The sequence below is a fragment of the Charadrius vociferus genome, unplaced genomic scaffold (assembly GCF_000708025.1).
Source record: "Charadrius vociferus isolate BGI_N301 unplaced genomic scaffold, ASM70802v2 scaffold90, whole genome shotgun sequence".
Taxonomy (NCBI): Eukaryota; Metazoa; Chordata; class Aves; order Charadriiformes; family Charadriidae; genus Charadrius; species Charadrius vociferus.
Window position 1 is genome coordinate 10,385,754 of NW_009647222.1, and position 23,404 is coordinate 10,409,157.

The 23,404-nt window shown below is 42.6% G+C and overlaps 1 protein-coding gene across 2 annotated transcripts in view; it reads left to right on the forward strand.

Annotated features, from left to right (window-relative positions):
* The window catches only part of PRR5 (proline rich 5 (renal)), a 97,899-nt gene that overhangs the window by 36,355 nt on the left and 38,140 nt on the right, over nucleotides 1-23,404 (forward strand). Inside the window, exons 3-6 of one of the 2 annotated variants that reach the window (XM_009879713.1) lie at nucleotides 2,659-2,772; nucleotides 13,260-13,340; nucleotides 19,704-19,752; nucleotides 20,427-20,484. In XM_009879713.1, the coding sequence (XP_009878015.1) occupies nucleotides 2,669-2,772; nucleotides 13,260-13,340; nucleotides 19,704-19,752; nucleotides 20,427-20,484 (292 nt within the window). In that variant the 5' untranslated portion in view covers nucleotides 2,659-2,668. Of the gene's footprint in view, nucleotides 1-2,500; nucleotides 2,773-13,259; nucleotides 13,341-19,703; nucleotides 19,753-20,426; nucleotides 20,485-23,404 lie in introns of both variants that reach the window. The other variant, XM_009879712.1, reaches the window with a different exon arrangement.

Sequence of the window (23,404 nt, forward strand, 5' to 3'; positions counted from 1 at the left end):
TGGAATGCTGCTTCTCCCATATGCTTTGTGCATGCGTCAACTCTGAATCTAGTACTGGTTACTGAGATTGATGGGGTGGCATAAAAATAGTCTGACTCCTCTAGGTGTAATATTTCCACTTAAAGGGTTTTTTTTTTTTTTTTTTTCCTTCTCTTGGGATTCGGCGTTTTATGAGGAAGCCACGTACTGCTTTTGGCAGTGTTGTGTGGCATATCCGAGGTTGACCCAGCAGCTCCTTGGGTTCAGTCAATTTAGCAAGTTGAGGATTTTAAGAAAAAAAGCAGATGAAATGTTATTATGTAGCTGCTGACATACTGGCATCATCAGGGTACAGTTTTTTAAGTATCTGGTGGTGCTGAGAGATCAAAGAGTTAAAAATTCCAAAGGTTTAATCCAGTATAATAACGTTTTGTAAGGCCTATCAAATTCACAGCAAGTGAGAAGCAGAAAAGCAACTGAGCTAGGTGGAAAATGAAATTAGTTGGAATTATACTGCCACAGGTTTATCTAGCTAGTTGTTTCACTTAGCAGGGTAGACACGCGTTTATCTGAGCCCTCAACAGAAGCTCAGACCAAGTTGTGCTCCCCTGCTCTCCCAGGCGGTATTATCCACAGAAATGGAGTGCCCTTCATCCGATTTGAACAAAGCAGTATTCTGCTGTATCTATTTTTGGTCACTGATTTGTATGCTGTAGAAGCCATCTCATTCCTTAGAATACAGCCATATATTGTTGTGTTTGTTTTCCTTTTGCTGCTGTGTACATAGTGGATTGTTGTTCGTTTGTTTGACAGATTTAAACATCTGGGAGAGACCGGGGATAGCTATGCCTTTGTACATAGGTTAGGTGGGGAGCTGCAGGTCCCTTCCAAAGTGAAATGTTATATGCCATGTACTGTGATGCTCATTTGTATACTTGAGGGTTTTGGTGTGGGAAGGACAATCAATATAACGCTAATCCAAGCAGCTGGATAAAACTACTGCTGCTAAAACTAGCATGAGGTAAAAATGGATTTATTTCCCTAGGTAGTTCTGCAGTTGCTTCCCACGGAGGTAATACCAAATATAAATTTTGGAAGTAAATATTTATAAGCAATAAACGTAGCTGAGTTTGGGTGAGTAGTGGGAGCAGTCAGTTTTTACTAAAATTTGTCAGTAAATGATGCACATAGGGCAGATCTCACTGTGAGAAATTCAGTTCCCCTGTAACGTAGGCTTTGCAATATTATTTGGACACAAACAAATCCAGTTATAGCCCAAATCTAGACAATAGGTTATCACAGATGAAAAGAGTAAGTAGAAGGTGGGGAAAAAAAAGAAAGGATAAGTTTGTCTGTAGTGCAGCCCCCTTCTAGTGAGTGGAAGGTTACTCTGAAAGGAGCCCTCATGGCTTTTACCAGACTGTTTGGAGACCAATGCCGTAGCCACAGAAGAGCGGTTATTACGCTCTGGCTCAGTCTATTGCAAACAGTTTCTTTTCTGAGAAAGCTAATCGCTGTTTTGTTACATTACTTCCCAGCAGATGAGCCAGGCACTCCTGAATTTAAAACAGAACCATGAGTGAGTGACAGTGAGCTAAGCACAGGCTGGAGTCTTGTAGCAGCATATCCTTCAGCTCCAATGCTGCAGTCAGAGAGAGAAAGAAGATTTTTCCTTTGAAGATAAGACACCTGGGGCTTTTGTAGAAACTAAGTATGCCCCGAGTTGTGCAGCTGTTATCTCGATTTAAAAAAAAAAAAGGCAGAGAAAGACGAAGTGTCTGACTCTTCTATGCGCCACCAAAAATTCCTCAAAATGCTAAAACCCAAACCAGCTCTTTTCATTCTGCAGTTGTGTTGCTTGCGAATACTTCCCGTCTTGTGGCTTATGTGATACTTTCAGCCGAAGCAGCCTCCCAGGCGAGCCATGAGGCTGTGCTGTGTGCGTACGGGAGAGAGGGAATGCATACAGGAGTGTGCGTATGTATATGTATGAGCGAGGGAGCGAGAGCGTGTGTGTGCAGTGTCGTAACGTGGCAGGGCACAGGCAGTTATGAAACTTTCCAATAAAGTCTCAGTACGTCAGTATTGGTTGCTTGGGTTTTGGTGGGTGGTTGTGGTTTTTTTTTCTGTCCGTTGCCCTCCAGTTTCATTTCCATTTATGAGTGCAGAGAGAGAGAGGGACAGGTTGAGAAACGCTCGCAGACCCCCCCAAGCCACTGGAGGAGCCGAGCAGTTCCCACGACAGGTGGAGCACGCCGCCGCGGCACTGAGCGAGATTCCTGGGTCGTGGTGCCTGGGGACAGGGGGAGGGGAAGCCCTCGCTCTCGGGGCAGCTGCGGTTGAAGGGGCCCCTTCAAAGTGCTGCAGGAGCAGCCAGAAGTTTGACTTTTATTTTTTGAAAGGACTGGAGAAATTATTAACCACAGTTGATGACGTCAGAGTTGATCTGATTAAAGGTTTGTTTTCTTGCTGGCAGAGGTGTGCTCCGTAGAGACTGGTTCTCTCTTCTTTTTTTTTTAAGTTTCTTTTTTGAACAGCAAACGGAGGGAACTGCTCGCATTGCTGCTGCTGCTGCTGCCGCTGCTGCTGCTCCAGCTGCGTGTGTGTGTGTGTAAACAGGATGGTGTATCTGTAGCTGCCACGCGCAAACACACATTTGACCATGAGGACTCTTCGCAGGTTGAAGTTCATGAGTTCGCCCAGCCTCAGTGATCTGGGCAAGAGAGAGCAGGCAGCCTTGGATGAGCGGGGGACCCAGCAGCGACGGGCCTGCTCCAACGCTACCTGGAACAGGTAAGGTCTCTCACGATGTGCCGACTCCCCCGCTGCCTCTCCGCACTCCCGTGGCCGTGATTAACACGCGGGTCGCCGCTCCGTCAGCGTGCAGGCTAGGTTGCCTTGCTGCCAGCTCGGCAAGGTTACAGTACGTGGGGCTTCCGCGTTAGCGCGTTACACGTACTGGAGTTCGTGTTCAAGTAAAGGACGGGAGCAGCTTTTTTTCCTGTTGGTGTTAACCTTTCCCTGAAGGATGATAGCAAAGAGCCTTTCCTGCAGATTGCTCAGCCTGCTCTTCCTTGTGACGGACAAGGACTTATTTCACAGGGTCCAGCTACAAATATGTCTTTATGTCTATCTAGATATTCTCGGTCGAGGTTGATCTGGTTTATTTTAGTTTAAAAACATTTGTATATACACAGCTATTAAAATACATTATTTTTATCTGCATAACTGTATATATCTTGCTGGTCGTTGATACAGATATGACAAAGTCTACTCAATTTACTCACATTAATACAAATCTCTGTGCATGTGTGCATGTGCGCACGCAAGCACACGCACTTTGGACAGGGAAAAATAAGCCCTGATTGTTTTCTTTATTGTGTTTACACGTCTGAATTTTATTACTGTTTGAACAAAAAAAAAAACACCATGCAAACATTTCGTTGAGAATGTGTCACTTAGCACAGATATTCAGAAAGCATCTTAATGACCGTATTGTTGACACTCTTAAAGATGAGTCTAAGTCTCTTAAGTCGTTAGGAATTATATTCTTATGTCCTTTTTGAAAATGAAATGTCATCTCCTGGGTCACAGCTTGGAAAGCGTCATTTGTAATGCTTTATAATTGTATGGCGGTACAGCTGTAAGAAGAAAAATACCAGTGAACTATAGACACATTTGCTAAAGGTATTTGAGTTTTGAGCAAAACCAAAGAATTATAAAATACCACGTTTTGTCTCTCTCACCACCCAGTATGTGGTTTCATGCCTGCATTATGAATTAGTTATTTAATGCCAGCAGCACACCAAGCGCTGAAACTATACTGGTCACAAAAGAAACCAAGTTTCTGTTCAAATATCGTGCTCTTTATATGACCTGGAGTTGCCCCCGAGGTCTGGATGGTGGTGGTAATTAAAGGCTAGATTGGGCCACCTTGGCTTGTGCCAGTTGGGGCTTCACTTGGCCAGTAGCCCCATAGGGAGCAGCAGGGAGTAAGATACTCCTTGGTCTGAATCAAGATGACAGAATACAGTTCCCAAAGCCTTTTTGTGATGGTGTGCTGGCAGCTTTAGTTGGCGGGGATTAGTATTTCCAGGTCTTGCTTGCAGGGAGCAAGCTGTGGAGGCGGGTGTGAATGGAGAGCAGGTCAGGCCTGGGACTTCATGGGAGGGGGACGGCTCCAGGCTTAAGGGCTGCTGATACTCAAACCAGAGGGTTTTCCTAAGTGAGATGAGCAAGAGTTTGTTATTTTTAATTTGGACAGGGCAGGTATAGCTCTGGCCAGAAGTTGTTACCTGTCAGCAAGCTAGATTTCTGTGTGTTTCATCCAAACACTTAGACAGCTGTCCCATCGCCTGTTCCTGGAAGAGGTGTCCGTGAGTCATCCTGTCGCCGTTTTGTGTGAACGTAGGCCTAAACGCGCTTTCCTGCTGGGGATTGCCTTTTCCCTGTTCAGGGATCGCCGGGCCGTCCCTGCCGTTTGGTGGCACATGCCTCTGAAATGCCTTGGGAGCACCGGCAGAGCTGCTGTCGTGGGGTGGCAGACTGGTGGTACCTGCGATGGCAAGTCAACTGGACATCGCATGCCTGCAATAACAGCTGCCTAAAGCTATGCAAGTACTCCAGATTACGAGCCAGTCGCACTGCACGGGCAAAGGGAAGGCCCTTTATTTCTTACTTAATAGTGCAAGGCTTTCTCCTGAGTGGAAGACAGAGTGAGGGTAATTCTTCTTTCAAGTGCAAAACAACTTGTATCCTCTCTTGGTTTTAAGAAACTCAGATATTTTACAGGCTGTAAAACTGGAGCTTATCGTCAGGAAGGCCAGGGTTTAAATGATGTTGGATTAGTTGTGTTAAGAAGTTGGCCACTGTAGGTTCTACCTATCACCAGTGCACGCCCATCTTGGCATGTAAAACAGGGTCTGGTCTTGAGGGAGCTGGTGTTCAGCTCTCGTGGAGAGACTGTAATGTTGGTGTCACAAACTGAGCATCTAAACTCTGACTTACCAGAAATCTCAGGTGGGTTTTGAAAATCTTGGGCTGTAGAAGGTTTTTTATTTTTTCAAGCAAAATTAAAACACCCCAACAGGGGACTGTCATGCCATACTTTGGTTTATGGGAATATTTGTTCTTCCAAATGAAAGAATTGCCTGTGCTGTTGCGTTCTGTGCAATATCAAGCATAAGAGTTTGCTGATCAAGGAAGTTGAGATGCACCAGCAGAGCTCTTCCCTCTCACCAAGCCTGGCTGTTCTGTATTTAAATGTCTGCTGGTTTCTTGCCTGACGTTAGCAGCTGTGCCTGGGTGTGGCATGTGTGTATCTGCTTTTGAAAGAGGCTTTGAACCACGTTCATCAAAACTGATGTGGGGAGAGGTAAAGCACAACCCCAACCCCATGGCAAGGCCTTCCCCCACACAAGACTGCTGATCCCAATCCCATGCTGAAAGTCAGCCCTTTGAGGTGGAGCAAGGATGCTGCCTCGGCCCTGCCAGGGACCGTGCTGAAAAGCTGCCAAGCTGGAGTTTTGTTTGTGGGGTCTTCTGCAAGGTAGCAGCTCTGTCACCGTGGGCTTTGCCTGAGGAGGATGTGGCTTGTGTGTGGCTGCAGTCTGGTTGCCCAGCGATGTCCCCTTCGCTCTGTTCAGACCACTCTCAGCCCTCAGACTGCTTATACCAGAGGATGCCTGCTGCTTGCTGACACCGAGGGAGGGCAAACTGCAGGACCTTAATCGCAGGGTTTGGTGTGCGGGGGGCATGTAGCACTCAGTGCTAGCAAGGAAGGTCTCTTCCTCCCCGATAACTTCCCTTCACCTCCAAACTAAAATGCTGTAAAACTTCTCAACACCGTTAGATCAAAGGGAAATCGGTACCAAGCTGCTGTGTGCTACTATACAAATTAGACTTTATATCACGGCTTTTTCTGAGCTTGCTTTCCCATGAACCCCAAAAGATCTGTGCAGCAACACACCGGCAGTGCATGTTAACTAGCAACCAACAGCAACATAGTGGAACAATACAGTTTCGTTACAGCTCACAGAATTTGCATTGGATTAAAATAGCTTAGATTTTTTCCCTAGCATTGTCTTCAATTCCTTTTCTCCCCCCCTTTTCTGCTGCAGGCAAAAAATGAGGGCTGAATGCTGACTAAACCAATTGGACTGAGAAACCCAGAGTTTTTAATCTTGAGCTTGCAAGCCGGGGGGTGGGGGGGGCTCTCGGGGCAAATAAAATCTGTCGCAAGGTTTTCATTCTGACTGAGCTAGCACAGACTGCCTAATCAGGAGCCGATAGTGTCTGAGTTGTGCTGTGGGAAAGCCTCTAGTTGAATGTACTTAGATCCTCTTTGGTGTAAGAAAATGGGGAAAATTCACCGAAATGTGAAAGAGTATGAGATAGAAAAGAAAAGGTGAAGAAAACACAGATGAGATGCCTGTGACATTAGTGAGATCAGCAGTAAATCCAAGGAGACACATGGAATCAGAAAGAGTTTTATGGTTTGGGCTAATTTTTACAGGGTTGTAATAAGCACAATAACTTGCTGTAAAGTAATTTTTACAGTCATGGGAACCATATGTCATCTTCTAATTAAAAATGAGTGTTTTTTTAGATCATGGTGAGGCTTTTCTAATGGAGGAAACATTCCAGACCAGCATATTTATCTACTGCATCTATTCAGAAATTTCTTTCTTCCAATATTTAGTGTTTATTTAGAAATACTTTAAAATGTTTCCACTGCCTTGAGGATCAGCTTCTTTTTCCCGACCGTTTAATTGGAACCCTCTTTGGAGCTTTTGGCTGTGTGTGTGCATGGGGGGCAGACAGAGCCAAACTGTGGTATGGGGAGGAGAGATGGGGTGTGAAGGGGACTTCCCATCTGGTCATGCCACCACTGCTCCATGGAGCACATGCCAGCCTTCACTACAGTAATAGAAAGTGGTGGTGGTGGCAAATTGCTGCTCCCCGTAACCCTCTAGACATATTTATACTTGCTTGAATGCCGTATAATTGGAAGCCAAAATCTCCATAGCCCTATACTCCATAGAGATATTAACTCTTGGTAACACCTCAGGGAAGTCCCTTCACCTGTCTGTCTCAACTTCTTCATACGTAATGGTAGTGTTTATGATTGCTGAAGTTTGTGAACTGATGCCTCTCAAACTCTTTGAAGATGGAGTTTTGCAGACCAGCGTATTTTTACTTGTATGATCCAGTGCGTAATTGCAGCCTATCCCTCTTTACAGGCTGCTTTACCTTGGGTAGAAATTTCAGAAACATAAGTGAACTACCAGCTGCAAGCTTATTTTGAGAGGGTCAAGGTCTCATGGAAAGCCTGTGGAGTTGCAGCTGGACTGAAGCTGTGCTGAAAATGAGCTCTTCCCAGTTGGGTTAAGCTAATTCAGAAAAATGAGGTTTTAGTCTGGAGCAAGGGTGTCTTCAAGGAGGTTTTGATGCAAGTGTATCAGGTTAATTATTGTTAATTAGCTATTCCCGTAACTGTCCAGAGGAAATGAGCCCTAAGTCACTTAGTCCCTTTTGAAAATGAAAATGTTGTCTTTCTCTACCTGGTAGTTGCAGGCTGTGATTATTCACACAGCATTGTTTTTGCTCACAGACTTCACCTGGAGCTTTGGAAAGGGGAGGATTTGCAAACACTAAATAAAAAATGGCATGATATATTCAGCCACGCTGTTTGCATGCAAAGGTAGCAACTGCTTTAGAGAACCAACATTACCTGCGTGCTGTGCACAAATGAAAACGTGGGTCACTCCACCTGCTATGCCAGAAACTCTGAGCTGGGAGGGCCGTGGCCACCGTCGAAGCAAACAGGACATCGGGATTCAGACACAGACTTGCAAGCCAAACTTTGCTATTGTTCCTCAACTCTGTGGACAAACTGATTCTGACCTGGGAGAAACCAGTGTCTTAATCACAAGTTTTTTCTTCTTGGGTTCTCAAAAACATCAATGAAAGAAATGGGGTGGGTGGTACTTCAGCGCTGGGGGGAGCCAGCCTCCCACCCACGGAAGGCAGCGGTGTCTGGGTGCACAACTAGTGACTCAAGGAAAGTCTATGTTTTGGTGGTATTGAGCTACATAGGTAGTGGCTTTCTATTATGCAAAAATGAGAATAATAAACCCCACCCTCCCTGTCTTGGCACTCACGCTGTTAGGCTGGTTGGGAGTGCCGTCAGCGAGCATCCAGCTTTGTGCTCTGGGGATTTACACCTTCCAGATCCCTTCGTGCTGACGCAAACAGTGGGGAAGGTCTGCGCTGTGTGTGCTAGAGCTGCTGTTCCCCATGTTTTGGGCAGCTGAATAGTGAGTCCTGAAGCTGGTGCCTCTTCTGGAGGATCAGGCAAATCTGGAATGAGTAGTGTCTCCAAAGAGATGAAGCTTCTTAGCCTGCTGGGTTGATTTTTGTTGCTGTGAGTGCCTTCTTGGTTGTAGGTAGTTTTCTTTTGGCAATCTGTGGCCACTGAGGGATAGATAAGCACAATACGTTGTTGGGGCCATCTGACATTTTGTCTTCATTCTAAAGGCAACCCCCCCAAAAAAAAAACCTGGTCTCTGCAGTTTTCCAATCCTGATTTCCCCTCCTACAGCCAGCCTTCTGTAGCCATGCTTCTCTCTTCCTGGCCGCCCACAGTGAGCCGTGGGAAGCTTCCTCCCAGGCTTCTTTCTGCCCCAATGCTGATCTCTCAAAACGTTGCCTTCTAGCTATAGTCTTCAGACGAAGAGTGACCCGTGGCATATGTTTTTATGGAAAGATGCCTGCACAATGTATCTTAGTGCTTGGGTTCAAGTTAAATAATACTGACACAGCAATTTACCCTCATTCACACCAGTTGAGGAACTAGCTAATGAATTGGTGTTGTGCTTTCAAGACATGCTATAATCCCGGAACTCGGAGATTTGCGTGTTCTTGCAGTGTGAGGGTGGCTGTAGCTTGTTTCAAAGGTGCACTGCTCAGGTGCACGGAGCTTCTAGGTCCCCCTTCTTCCAGGAGAAGATACTGATGCAGGAGAGTTAGAAACTGCACATTTCCTTAAGCAGGAGAAAGTGCAGGGCTGCAGGAGTAGGAAAATGTGTCTGTTGGTACAATGCAGCAAACCAGAAGCATTTATAGCTCTGGACATGCAGCATGGGCTCTGGTCTTGATTGAAGACTGGAACCTTAATCAGTACTGAACATCGGCAATTCAGGAGCTGACCTTTTTCTGGGGCTCTTTTGGGCTCTTTTTTGTCTCTTCTGCACTGCTTTGTTCTTGTGCACCTTGAACGCACATTTACACACACAGCAACCACAGGGAAGGTGTTCAGAGTAATACCAGTGCATGAGTGCACCCATTATTAACTTTCATGTTGTAAAAGAGCTACAGAAGGGAGTTTACAAAGCATTTCCAATTCAGGTTAACTATTAAAATACAAGTTTAATTACATACATTATTGACTTAAGCCTCAGTGGAGGCTGGTCGCAGGCACAAATAAAGGTGATCCACCCACCTCAAGCATCTTGCAGGACTTCTGTGTGTAAGCAGCAGCTCAGTTTTTCTTTACACCAAAAGGTTGTACCATTCTGAGTAAACCCTTTTAAACAATCATTCATTATAGAAACTATAGCGTTACTTTAATTTAAGCAAGAGTTGGGTTTGTTTTTTTCATTAGCTTAAGGTAACTAAGAAGATTTAAGCTAGCTTTTTATTATCCTGACAGCTTATGCCCCCAATAGCATCCCAATTATTCCAACTCCTCTTTGTTGCCTCTTGAGCAAGTGTGGAGGGCCAGATCTCCATGGCTCTCCTGGGACTGCATGCCTGCACCCCGCAGGCAAGCGCTGCTGTTTGGGGTGGGAAGGAAAGGCTGCTGGTCAACGTAGTAGGGCCAAGACTTGTTTTCTAGACAAGGCAGTTGTCCCTCCTACAAGGGAGATCCCAGACAGATTGAAAGATCACCACTAGGATGTTTTATATAGGTGCAGTTCTACTACATGGGCAATAACTTAAATACTCACCACCTGTCTCCCTTCGTTCTTAAAATGCTTGGTCTCTCTTAATTCTTTGAGGAATAATAATGGACTTGTTAAGCTGGAGAGAGGAAACCTCCCCCTTGTTTAGATAGCAGTGCAAAAGAGAAGGAGGGAGAGCACGTTGGCTTCTACGAGAGATATTTAGTCATTCTTCTCTGCAGAAGGCTGGCGGGGAACATTGCAAAGTTCATTTCCGAATCAGAAGAGCGTGTAAAGACTGCTTGTTTTATTCACTACATTAATCGTACTTCACATATTACTCATAATATTAAAATACCCAACTCACTTCACTGTATACCAGAGACATTTAGCTGCCAATTTTCAGATAATTGTAAATTGAGTGTGTCTGTTTGAGCCAGCCAAAATAAGCTGAGTTAGATCATGAGTGTAGTTCTGCAAACGTGGGTGTAGGGGGTAAAGAGGGGCCACCGTGGCAGGGGGAGTACTTAACGCCTTGGAAGCATCATCAAAGGAGCAAAAGACAGTAGAGAATAATGGTTCCTATTTTGATCTGCTTGTGCATTTCTCCACAGCGGGTCATATCCTTCAACTGCCACTTTTAATTTCCTTTTTCTACAGTTGAACGTGGTTGAGCTTTTCTAACAGTGCATCTCTTTGCTGTTCAGCATTGCTGTGTGCCTGCATTTCAAATCTCTCAGTGAATAGCATCACGTTTACCTTCCAGCCCATTCCTCTGCTGCCTTACCATGGTCCTGGGAAGGTTTAATGTGGGTAACTGAGGTCCCCACGTGCCCTCCACTGCCGCCTGGCATAGTGCCTGCAATGACATCCCTTGCGGTAGGAGCAGCCGCATGTGGCTGAATCTGGCCCTGAGCTGACCAAATTTGTCCACCGGTAGGAATCAGGCCTCCTCCCTCTGGAGACCTTATGAACAGATACCACCTTTAGCTCTTCTTCACAAGGCAGGGCAACCCCAAATCCTGGTACCCCCAAGATGGGCAAATCTGGTCCTGGTTTTGCTTTCCAGAGCTCTAAAGCCAGTTGCTGGTCCATTGCACCAGACTCCAGCACAGTGTGAGCAGGGGGAGGTCAGCTGCAAAGCTCTGAAGAATTATATTTCAGCATCACTGGTAAAACAAGATCCCCAGGAGGGATGTGTATGCTATAGCTTCTCATTCTTGGAAGATCTTTTCACTAGATGTTCTAGAGGTGAGATTCAAGTTGATGGCCCATAAATATGCCTCCTGAGCATCACTGAGGCTGGTTTTTACTGTTCCTTGCTCCTGCTGAGTACAGTCTGGGACATGGCATGCAGAATGAGTGACACCAGGGGAGATGGTGCAGAGCAGAAAGACTTCTGCCCTGTGTTTTTGTAATACATCTTAAGATGTCAACTTGCTTTCTCAGGTGCAACATTGAATAGGAAGAGCCATACGCCAAAATCTGTATTTTCCCTTTGCAGTGAGTAGGATTGTGAGGGAAGGAGAAAAAAAAAAACAGTGACAATGGTAGCATGTAATACTGCTATTGATAATCACACTCATTGCTTTTGTTATTATTTTCATAAATATATTTTAAAACACTCTTCAGTGGTCACTGTCATCCTCTTTATTTTATGTGTGGGGTAACTGAGGCAGTTCAGAAATTAAATGACTTGCAGTCACTGCCAGCGGTGGGAATGGTCGTTTCAGTAAAAGCAGTCGTATTAGAAACCAAGCAGCAATAATATGAGCAGTGGAGCTAATAAAGGCTGCTTTCTTGTGTGTTAGCATTGGGAAACTAAAGCATCTGTACGACCGTCGAATAAAGGCTGAGCTCACCCTGCAGTATGTTCTTGGTCATTAAAAGATGCTTCTACCCCAGCTGAAACCTAAAAGACCTTAAGATTTTGGAGACTTCCACTCCATAGTTAAATGTGGTAGATGTTGCCAAGCGGTTCCAAGAGTGGAGGAGTGAGGATGAGCTGACAGAGGGACCGAGTGAGTCTTCTTTCCTTTTGAAGTCAAAGCTGTGAGGCTACAAAAGGTGGCACTGGGTTGGGGAAGGAGACGTCTACTCCCTTCTAGTAATGCTGGAACAGGTTTGGTCTCACCTTTCACTGGCATTTCTTTACCTTTGTCCTCAGACCTAAGCTCAGTGATTTAGACTGATGTGTCAGCACTCTAATTGTGTCAGGTGTATTTCAGGAGCATTTCAGAGCTTCATCTTGAAGCACTTACTCATTTCAGTAACCCTTTGAGGTGCAGTCTTGTTAAGTTCATGGGACTGGTAAGCATCACTGCTAAGCATGTGGATTGCCAGGTTCCTGTAGTACGTGGCAGGATTTTGCCATTCAGCATCCTAGAATTTATGGGGCTGGTGTCTGTACACTCCAGGGATGGACAGCATTGGGTATGTGACTTTCTGTTGAGCTACAGAATTTTGAGGTCTCAATCCCGTCTTTAGTTGTGTCTGATTGCAGCAGAAAGTCACCACCTCTTAGCAACATCTGCTTGCAGAACAGTTATAAATCATGTCGAAAATGAAGAAGGGAACATTTTTGTAGGAGAGGTGGTTGGCCTATGCCTCTCTCGTGGTTTGCCTTAGAAACTCTAGACCTGTTGTTTTTTCAAGTGCAGCCTTGCTTTTCCTTTAGCTGATGCAAGAGCATAAATCTTTGAGAAGTGAGTAAGTGGCAATACTAAACAGTCTTTGTAAGCAATTGCCCCTTTCTGTTGTTTCATTTTTGACGACCAATGAGGGATTGGTCAAATTGACGTAAAATTCATAATTGGCCAGTGTTTCTTTTAATTTTTTTTAAAGAATTAACCATTCTTGAGATTCCATTCAGGGATGCTATATTTGTGGGTTAAACTTCAGGTATAGTGTCCAGCCTGGATAAATGCTGATTTGTTGATAAAGAGATCAAGTAACCATAGCTCAGACAAACATATGCCAACAACGTGGTGAATATCATAGTGAAGCTGTTAATTTTCTCTGTGGTGAATAGATTAAAAGTTATACTTAATATACTTAAAGTACCTAAAATATATAAGCCTAAGTTTTCTGAAATTACTGATTTCAGATGTGCAACTGTTGAAGTTACTGATTTGGAACAAATCAAAAAGAACTGATTTTCAAATATGTCATCTATTTTCTAGAGCATAAGTCCATTTAACGCATGGGGTACCAGAAGTCATCTATGACTTTTTAAAAGTTCCTGCAGTGTCTAGGCAGAGATGTTCAGCTTGTTGTGGAAGTGATAGCGTTCTAAAATGTGATCGGGTGCTAATGACTCCTCATGTCCTCTTTCAGTATCCACAATGGAGTAATAGCGGTGTTCCAGCGTAAGGGTCTCCCGGACCATGAACTTTACAACCTCAATGAAGGAGTCAGGTAAGAGACTGGACTCTACGCAGGGTGTTATGAGCCAGCATGCACAGTATTGTTTGCTAGCACTTGCACTTGAAAGCTTCTACAGCAGTATTACAGTGGGTTGGGTTTTTTTTTTCCCAGTGGTAGTTTCAACCAGTACAGTCAGTTTGGGCTCAGTCAATAGCTGTTGCTGATGTGGGTCAACACCTCGCTGGGTAGCGAGAGCTGGATTCCTCTTTTCTGCACAAGAGGTATTCAGCCATGAGGAGGAGGATGGATTATTTCAGAGTCAATCTTGATGTACTGGATTGAAACTAAGGAACGGAAAACCTGGACCCCTCTAGTACTGCAGCCCTATACAACTGCAACGCTGCCGTGGTTTCTGTAGGTGCCAGACCTAGTAATGAGGTGCTTCCCTTGCATGCATGGGGGACGCAAAGCCTCCAAGTGCTCAGTGGAACATGCTCAGGAAAGATGTCCTGCCTGGTGGTCCCTTACATCTAGCTTCTCCTTCCACACAGGCTGAATATGCTGTAGATGTTACAAAGCTGTCTTCTCAGCACAGTGACCTGAGTAACGCCATTTAAGGTTCCTATGTCTTTCTCATACTGTGGTGATACATTTAAGCTATAGTTGCAAAGAAAAGTTTACCAAGAGATAAGCTGATATCTGGATTTACAGCACTTTACTTTTTACTATTCTTTCTTGCACTTAGTACTTACTAAACCCTCTCTCACTGACAAGGGCAAGGTAGCGGATTTCCTTTTAGAAACTTGGCACAATGCTTTGAAGAATAAACGGTGGAAAAGAAACTGCACTTAGAAAAGACAGACAGCTTATTACATTTCCTGGCTATCTTCAAATAAGAGCCTTGGTGATTCCCTTTCCCATACTGCTTATTCTTATCTGGGCACCGGAGTGTGACAAAATCCACAGAATATCCAGATATTCTGGGATTATCTGTCCCTGTCAGGTTCCAAGTCTGGGATAGCTGGCCCAGTCTGGATCCGTTAATTGTGGGAATATCTTCAGAGAAGTCCAGGTGAATGGCATTTGGCCTGTATACTCTATTTTCCCCCTCTCTCTTTCTTTTTGAAATTATAAGAAACTTATTCTCCGGTTATTTCTTACTTCTCTGGGGAGAAAATGACATACAAAGAATAGCTTTTCTAGGATGCCTGTCAGTTAGCATGATCCATCAATCATTTAGAGTTAGTTATTGGAATAATGGTTGATTGTTATTACTATAAGTGCAGTTGGGATGCTTCAGCTTTATCTGAATGACAAAAAATGGGAGTTCTGAGCTAAGATTTCCTGGCCAAATGCATTTGCCTCAGGATGCTTCTCTGCTGGTGAGGGACAGAACAGGACAAATTATCTGGGGATGTGACAGAGACAAATATAATCTTGTATGAACCAACAAATAGAAGAAAGAAAGAAAGAAAGAAAGAAGTAAGAAAGAAGAAAGGAAGGAAGGAAGGAAGGAAGCAAGGAAGCAAGGAAGGAAGGAAGGAAGGAAGGAAGGAAGGAAGATAGATGGATGTGTGGATGGATATTATTTGGTGAACTGTGCCGAGGTTTTGCTTTCATTTACCTGGGTATAAACCCTGCAGCATGATGATGCTTGCTAATATAGTTGTGTTGAATTATTGCAACATTCTAGGCAGCCGAACAGGCAAGCTGACTACAAATAGACTGATTTTTTTTTTTTTTTTCCATATTATGAGGGGCTTTGCTGTGGCATTATAGGCCCATTTCTTTTTGTTAGGTAAAGATAACACTGCTTTGTTGTTATCACAGCTGATCGCTTACTTGTGCTCTGCTTTGGGGAGAACAACACCTGGTGACTCATACCTGAGTTGATGGACAAAATATTGTGAAATGTAGACCTAGCTAGAAAGCTGCTGTTGTAAATAAGGCATCAGCAATTTAACTCTCATGGGATGAGCGAGCATTTGGCGAGATGCAGTGTGGCTTTTGAGACTGGTTCTTGTCTACTGCTGCTCTGAGGTTGTTCCCTCTTGCCTCCGACTTGGCCTGAACAACCTTCTCATTTATTGCCAAAAGCTGTCCATCCTCTCGGTGACAACTCTGTTTTTGTGAAGGTTCTCATGTGTGTCCCGCTTGCTTCATTCATAGAAAAAAGCTAAGATGAGAAAACTGTGATTTGTCGAAGAGGACACAACAGCTGAAAGATCTATTGTTACTACTGTTGTTATTTAATTCAAAATAACTTCCTTTGAGTTAATGTTATTATTGAATGCAAAAATACCTGATTCATAAACATGAACTCAGAAGTGGAACAAGTGTATATTTGCCTTACAATTGTTTTAGATGCATTTTCCCCACAAGTACATAACTAAAAAGAAACATTATTTCCACTGAGCAGCATTTGAGTGTGGAAACATTCAGGTAAATGGCTTTTTTCAAGAAGTACAAGACAGTAAAAGAAGTTATTTTATTTTACCACTTTAATTAGAGCAGATTCTGGGATACTTTTTGTAATTAAACCTTGAATATCCAAGTTGACTCACGGACCAAGTGTAAATATTTGAGCAGTTAGGTTATGCCCACAATATTTGCACACCAGCGTTTTGACTCAGGAATGTCACGTATATTCAACTACTGTATGTCACATACGTGCAAACAAACACATATAACTTCCTTTTCTCAATACACATCTCAAGGCTTTGAACTCTGATTATGTATGCACTGATTATTTAAGAAAACATCGGTGGGTACGAATTTGTACAGTACCATTTACTTTTCTTCTAGGTTTGGCTCATAAAAGCTGCCACTCATTTACACCAATGCCTTTTGACACCATTCTTGCATTCCTCTGGCATTAGAAAGTGGCCTTAAATACAGAGTTACATAGCACTCAGAAGGCCCGTTGCCAATAAAACCAGTATGTGATTTCAGTCTCTTTCATATTGCTGTAACTCCTGAATAACTCTGCTAAAGCTGATGATATACCGTAAGGTGGTGAGAAGATACTCCAGTAACTGGGAGTATCACCAGTGTATGGCCTGTACATTACTTCTTCTGAGTCCTTACTAGGTGATCTAATAGGGGATTGATTCAAAAGTCAGTAATAAAAATCTGTTTGCATATACTTATTGTTTAGTGTTTCTCTTGGTGCATGTGTGTGATATTAGTAACCATACAGTGTTTTTTCCTTTTTCATTTCATGCACCATATGTCATTTCAGCGTTTATTTACATCACTTGTAAATCAAGGAAGAAAAAGAAGGAAAGGGAAACACAGTGGAAGCAGGATATCCTATATTAAAGTTAATACATATTTATAGCTGCCTCTTTTCTGAGTTTCAGGATACTGGTTTAATGCAAACAAAGCACATTTTAGTGGCATTTCCTCCTTTGTAGCAGGAGTTCAAACCCAGTAAAATCACTTGTTTCCATTTGCTTCATTTAACTTTATTTAACTAATGAAGTTAAATTCAGATATAATACAGTGTTAGACTTTCCATTCTGAGTAATGTTGCAGGAGTTAATTTCAAAATGAACCAAAGAAGTGGCAGCAGGAAGACACAAAAAAGTCAGGAGCTATTATAACCATATTTTATGTGAATTTATATTATCATCTCAATTTATGAAGTCATTAAATAGTCAATGAAGACCTGATATCAATGATATCCAAGCTTCATAAGAGTGCAAAAGGACTAGCTTCAAAATCAGATGCACTTGAAACAAAGTCCCCTGTCTGATCAGGGGTATCTTGGAGGTTTGATCAGATTTTTACCTAGATTCCACCATGATGTCCACATATCTAGATAAGGTTATTCAGTAATCTGAATTATTCAGGAACTGACAGGTGACAACCTCGCTGATTTTTGTTAAAGAAAATTAAGCAAGAATGAAAAAAAATTGCAAGCAATATCTTGGATCCAGTTTTGTTGTGGATCTCTTTTAAATTAATACGAGTATAAAGAACATCAAACACCAGTGTTCTGATGTGGCCTGAGGGCCTCACTATTTCATGAGAAATTAATTAAACAGCATGAAGTATCTGTATTATTAGGGATTCAAAGAGCAAGATGCATTAATTGTGCCGTCAGTTCTTCTTTCGCCCTGTAAACAGAGATGCTAATGTAGCCATAGTGCTGCTTGGTGTGATGCAGTCCAGCGCATATAATTAACTACCAGCTCGTTCTTTAGTTCATTCACAGCTGAAAAAATGGAAACGTGGTGGGATTTTGTTTTATCAGAGGGCTAGTTGTTGGATTTTGTATTTCCTGCCCCAAATGCCAGGAATTATTAGTAGAACCTAATACATGAAAAGAGAAAGTATTTGCAAATCACCTGTTCAAGACTATGGGGAATCCAGGACTAGACTTTAAAGAGCTGCTAGCTTGAGGGAAGGGGAGAAAATTAAGCAAAACCAGTCAGCACAAAGTATTAGTTGTTTTGGTTTTTTTTTAAACAGTGGCACAAAGAGATACCTGGGAATAATTTCTTTGCAATTTTCTTGTTATTTTAACCTAAAAATGGTTTATCTATCCATGTTCAAACTAAGAAAAAACGTTAGTGCCATTGCTTGCGATCCAGAAAAAAATCACATCACTTGGACAGTATATACCCACTTGGGGTAAGCGTGGCATGATTTGGCTATAGCATCCTTGTACTCATTGACATACTCTTAAAGCTTTAAGTCTTTAACAGTCTTTGGGGGTGCGGGTGGGTTTTAATGCCCCCCCCGCCAAGGGCTCAGAGCACTGCAAGGGTTTTCCTCTCCCATATGTTGCAACAGCATGCCCAGGGGGCTAACCATATAATGGCTGTTCGGGGCAATGAGAGACCTATGGCTAAAGCCTGAGCTGGCTTTGAAAATCTTTGTCTGCCGATAGTTTGTCTGAGTAATTCAGATTTCTAGCTGAAAAGGATTTTGATGCTTAGAAGCATCTGAAAACCCCCTTCCGTTTGTTTGTTTTCGATTTCATTTATGCTTAGATTGTTTCCACAGGGTGCTATGAGGTCAGTGTGGACATGTGCTTAAGGATAAATAAATAAGATATTGTATTTCAGCCTCCTAAAGGTTGACCTGCTCCTCCTTTCCCTAATCTTTCAGAAGATCTCAAGAGGCTGTGCTGAAGCATGTGGTGTTAAAAACATCGGATCCAACTCTTGCAGACTTTTTCATGGAGCGTAGGGTTATGCTGGAATTTTAAACCAGACGTGTATTTGTTTACTAGATAAATAATCTGATTAATTAGTTATTTGTTAAAAACATAACCCAACAGGATAGGTGATAACATGCTACTGAATGTATAATATACACAACTGCCCTAACTGAAGTGGGTGTTTAGATTTTAAGTCGAATTTGACCTCATGGGACGTGAGGTGGTCTCACAGGGACAGGTTGTCAAAAGAGCTCATGGCTTTCAGGCCAGATTTGCTAATGTTCAGCTGGGACTACATTTTTGAAAGGTCCGAGCTCTCATATATGCATCTAAATAGCAACCTGAGTGCAGAGAAATACAACTACCATCCAGCATGTGAGACTTAAATGACATACAGCTCTTTGGAAATGTAGTGAGTTTTATCTGGATACAAATGTTGGGCTTGTGGATCAGTTGAATTTGGTTGAATTCAGTTTCTGAATTTGAGGGTTGGTTCTGGGAATTTTTTTGCACGTAAGTGTGGTTTGCTCTCTGAGATTGTGTTGTAGGATTTCGTGTAGAGAAACCAGGAAAGGCAGAGCGAAACTGTTAAATCACTGAAACTGTATGAAACTTTGGCTGTCCTTGGTCTCTTGACTAGAAGATTGTGACCCTTTAAATGAAAACTGGCCAAGTTTCATGCCTAAAAAAAACGCTGTAGAATATCATCCTGCTTCAGGTTTCTCTCTAAACATTTTGTTATGGCTTGCGTTTTTGGGTTTGGTTTTGTTTTACATTACATAGCATGGAGATGATTTGGCTCTGAACACGTCAGTCAAGTCACGTGCTTGGTTTTTTGGCTCAGATGCATGGATGGGCAGAGAGCACCAGGAGTTCTCCCACGTCTGCAGTGCCAGGTGCCAGTGAAGCCCTGGCACGTCAGGAGAACAACACAAGCATTTCTAAAAGTGTTAGATGTAGGATGGAAAGCATCCTCTTTCCGTTGAATCTCAATTTCCTTTCATATGTATTTGTGCAACTGAGCCATCTAAAAGCACAGCAGGTATTTTTCAACACACAGAAACTCTGGCTGGGAGTCTTGGTCTTGTTGACCCTGTTTGCTCTATTTGTAGTTAGGCATTATTGACAGGCTCTGTGCTCGCATGAAAATATTTTACTATTAATGGCTTCCCCTTTTCCATGCAGTGCACAGCTAATACAATTTGCTGATTACACAGATCCTTTTCTTATTCTTTTTAATACAGGCAATTATTGAAAACAGAACTGGGATCCTTTTTCACTGAATATCTACAGGTAGGCATGTGTTTTCTTTCGTTTAAATCAGATTTTGTTATGTTACTGAGCAAAATCATTTCACCCACTCTAAAAGCTGATCTGGAGCCCCTTGAAACCATTCAGAGATGTCCACTGACTTCTCTGTGTTCTGTCATTTATGGATTAATGAGATTTGGATTTATTTTATATATATAGATAGTGACAGCCCAAGCTGTGGAATAGATTTGTGCAGGCACTATGTTTCTGTATGACATTGCTGTCTTTCAGTAGATTTCAGACATTCTCTTTTAACTTAAAATTTAAGTTCCTGAGTAAACCATTTAGGTCCATTGTAGTATAGTTAATAGGAAAGACATTTAGCAGTAAGTACACACTGTCTATTGAAGCAGTATTCTTTCTGCTTCTCTAAGACAGAGTACAGGCTTTGTGGGCCAGCCATTTGAAGTTTGAGAAGTGCTTTGTACCGCAGACAATACATGCTGCATCCTGAAAGCAGTAGGTGATTATATCATCGTTTGACAAGTGTCCCAAGTGGTTTAAGCAAGATGGACACAGGAGGAGTCCTTTGATGATTGATCATTAAAATAAAAGACCCCCTTTATTGTCAAAAGTTAAGAATGAACAAAATGTGAAATATGATGGCTGTAGGGAAGTACAGAATTGAGTAAAGGCAGTCTGTATTTTATTTACAGAATCAGCTGCTCACAAAAGGCATGGTGATCCTAAGGGACAAGATCCGGTTTTATGAAGGTAACTTTGATTTTAGCATGGCTATCTATATCTGTCACAGGATTTTTAGCAAATGCATTCTGGAGGCAATGTGATGCTTTCCACTATCTTCCTGGCACTATGGATTAGTTTCTATCAATTAATTCCTGCAGTCTGTTGTTGTGTCGCGCTTTGGTGTTCCCATTGGCTTTCATGAAGGAGAGATGATTGCCTAGAGCAGCAGCAAGGGAATAAAGAAAAGTTTACCTCCAGCATGGACACTTCCTTCTTCTTCAATTATAGCCTGCTTAATGTTAAGAAAAAGTGGAAAAATAGCGTGAGATATCTTAAACAAAAACTAACCACTAAGATCCCAGTTAGTTGAAGTGTCTGGCTAAGTCCAAAATAATGCTGTAGGTTGTTTTAAGAGTTATTCTGGATTCGTGCTTACATAAACAAGGTCAGACACTGTCTCTTTTTTTACAGTCAAGGCACCATTTGTCTGTCTTCACCTTCTGGAGGTGTCACCTTCTGGAAGTAAATATCGGGGATTACCTCCACCAGATATGTCATTTTACAGTCGCCCTTATTTCATGTCCTATGCTATTGTGTGGCACTTAGCTGTGCTGTTAAATACGCTGTTTTGTCCTAGATGTAGGCATACAAGTTGCACCAGGGGAGGTTTAGATTGAATATTAGGAAAAATTTATTTACTGAGAGAGTTATCAAGCACTGGAACAGGCTGCCCAGGGAAGTGGTTGAGTCACCATCCCTGGAGGTATTTAAAAGATGTGTAGATATAGAGCTGAGGGACGTGGTTTAGTGGGGCTGGGCAGTGTTAGGTTTTCGTTTGGACTCGATGATCTTAAAGGTCTTTACCAACCTAAGTGATTCTATGATTCTTTACGTCATCAGAGGGTGAAATTATTTCGGAATATCTTCAAGAATTATTGCCCATGTAAACAGTCTGAATTTTAAACAAATGTGTCTTTCCTTTAGCAAAGCTGCAGTCATATCACTTAGTCTAAATATACTGTTTAAGCAGTAGCCTGGAGACAACTGTTTCCATTAGTTTCAGCTATCTATAAATCCTAAATGTGACCTTTCATTACTGACAGTACAGTTGATCAGATTAAGATAGTGCAATGGGACCCAGCTTTTCTGATGAAAAGACAATAGTCTTGAACACCTCAAAAAGAGGGCAAATTTCACATTAAAAAATACCCCCCAAAAAGCACCCAAACTCCTCTAAGGTGAACACAGGATTCCTCAGTTATATAAAGTAACAGCTCAGAGAGCACAAGGGGAACTGTAAGGATCTTGAGACCTTCACAGATGCTTTGTAAATCACGAAGGAAGTTGGCTTTTAAGTATCAAATCAGCAAATTAGACGCAGAGACCTACCAAAGTCCAACGCCTTTTTCCTCTGCTTTTACTGGCTTGAAAATCAAAAATACTATTTATGATGTTTAAGATCAAAGCTGAGATGAAAAAGTGATGTTTGAGACTACTAAATGGCTTGGAAGTGTAGGAGCATGTTTAGGAAACGAAAAATTTCATCAAGCTGTTAAGTTCTTTTTGGTTTTGAATTTGGTGTATCATTTTGTGGTTGCTCCAGAAATGCTGGTAAGGTGAGGAGTGAATCTGTCATGGTTTTTTGCAAGTCCATCTTCAGAAATGTCAACTCACTAAAACTGGCAAGTTTCAGGAGGGTAGCTGTAATTTAGGAATCTCATTCAGAGGCAGAGGTCTTTCTGACAGGCTTCCTACGAGCTTTCTGACAGCTTGCCTGGGGAGCTGCTGGTGGATGTGAATTTCCAAGGCTGGAATTTGGGTTTCTTGGCAGCAGAGAGAGCAGCACCCCAGAGTCCATCCTGTAGTCAGTCACCCCAAGGCTCCCAAAACACCCAAGACAAAGTTGGGAGCACGGAAATCCTGGGAGCTCCCATTCTCTGCAGGTCTCCCCTCCTGGGTCTGCAGCAGCAGCAGTCCTGCCCTCAAATCTTAGGTTGTCCTGCATCCCATGGTTTGAGTTTCCCTATGCAGTTGGTGTTGAAGTTTTCAAGAGAAAAAAGATCACTCCAGAGCATACTTTGGAGGGTTTTTGTCCTGCAGGACGTTTTGAAAAGTTTAGCTTTTGTTTTAAAATGATGCTTTTTTATTCTTCTATTTCTTTCAGGAGTTTCAATTAACTTTTAGAAGCACTGAAAAGTACTACGTGCATTATGTCATATAAAATTGACTATATTGTGCTTCATTAAAATGAGCATTTAGAGTAACCCAGCTTCCTGGAATCTGGCAAATGCTTATGGTAAATGTAGGCGTCTTTGCCTGACAGTAAAACAAACATATTCTTGAAAGGACATGGAAGTCACATTCCTCCATGTGAAAGATGCTCATCATCAACAAACCGTAGGAATTCTTCCACAGCCGCCAGTAAAAGGCCTGCCTGGCGAAAGGCAGGTAACTCTGCAGCCTTTCTGAGCTGCTGTACAGAAGTCCGTCACTTCACAAAACAAACTGCCCACAAGATGAAAGGAGTGTGCGACAGTAAAGGCATGTTTATCTCAACAGGGTGATTTGACTTCGTGCAATTCTAGCAGCAAGATTTGAAAAGAACCGATGTTCAGCACCCACATCTGGAGCCAGATTTGTAAGGGCTTAGTTTCCACTTAACCTCAGCTTGTGGGCAACTAATGTATTTAACTCTTTTTAAAACTCTGCCCTCAAGGAATAGGGTGGTTGGGCTTCTCCTTCATGATTGGATTTATAGCTTTGAAACACTTTAGTGTTTCAGACATTAGTATATGGAGGTTATAATGCAATGGTATTTATTATTATTATTATTATTACTGCTACAGCTGCTAGGAATTTTGGACCTGGTTCCCTGCTGTGTTTCACTAGAGCTAATGCAAGACAATTTTTTAAAAAATTGAAACTGAGAACACCCTTTTCAGTCTTG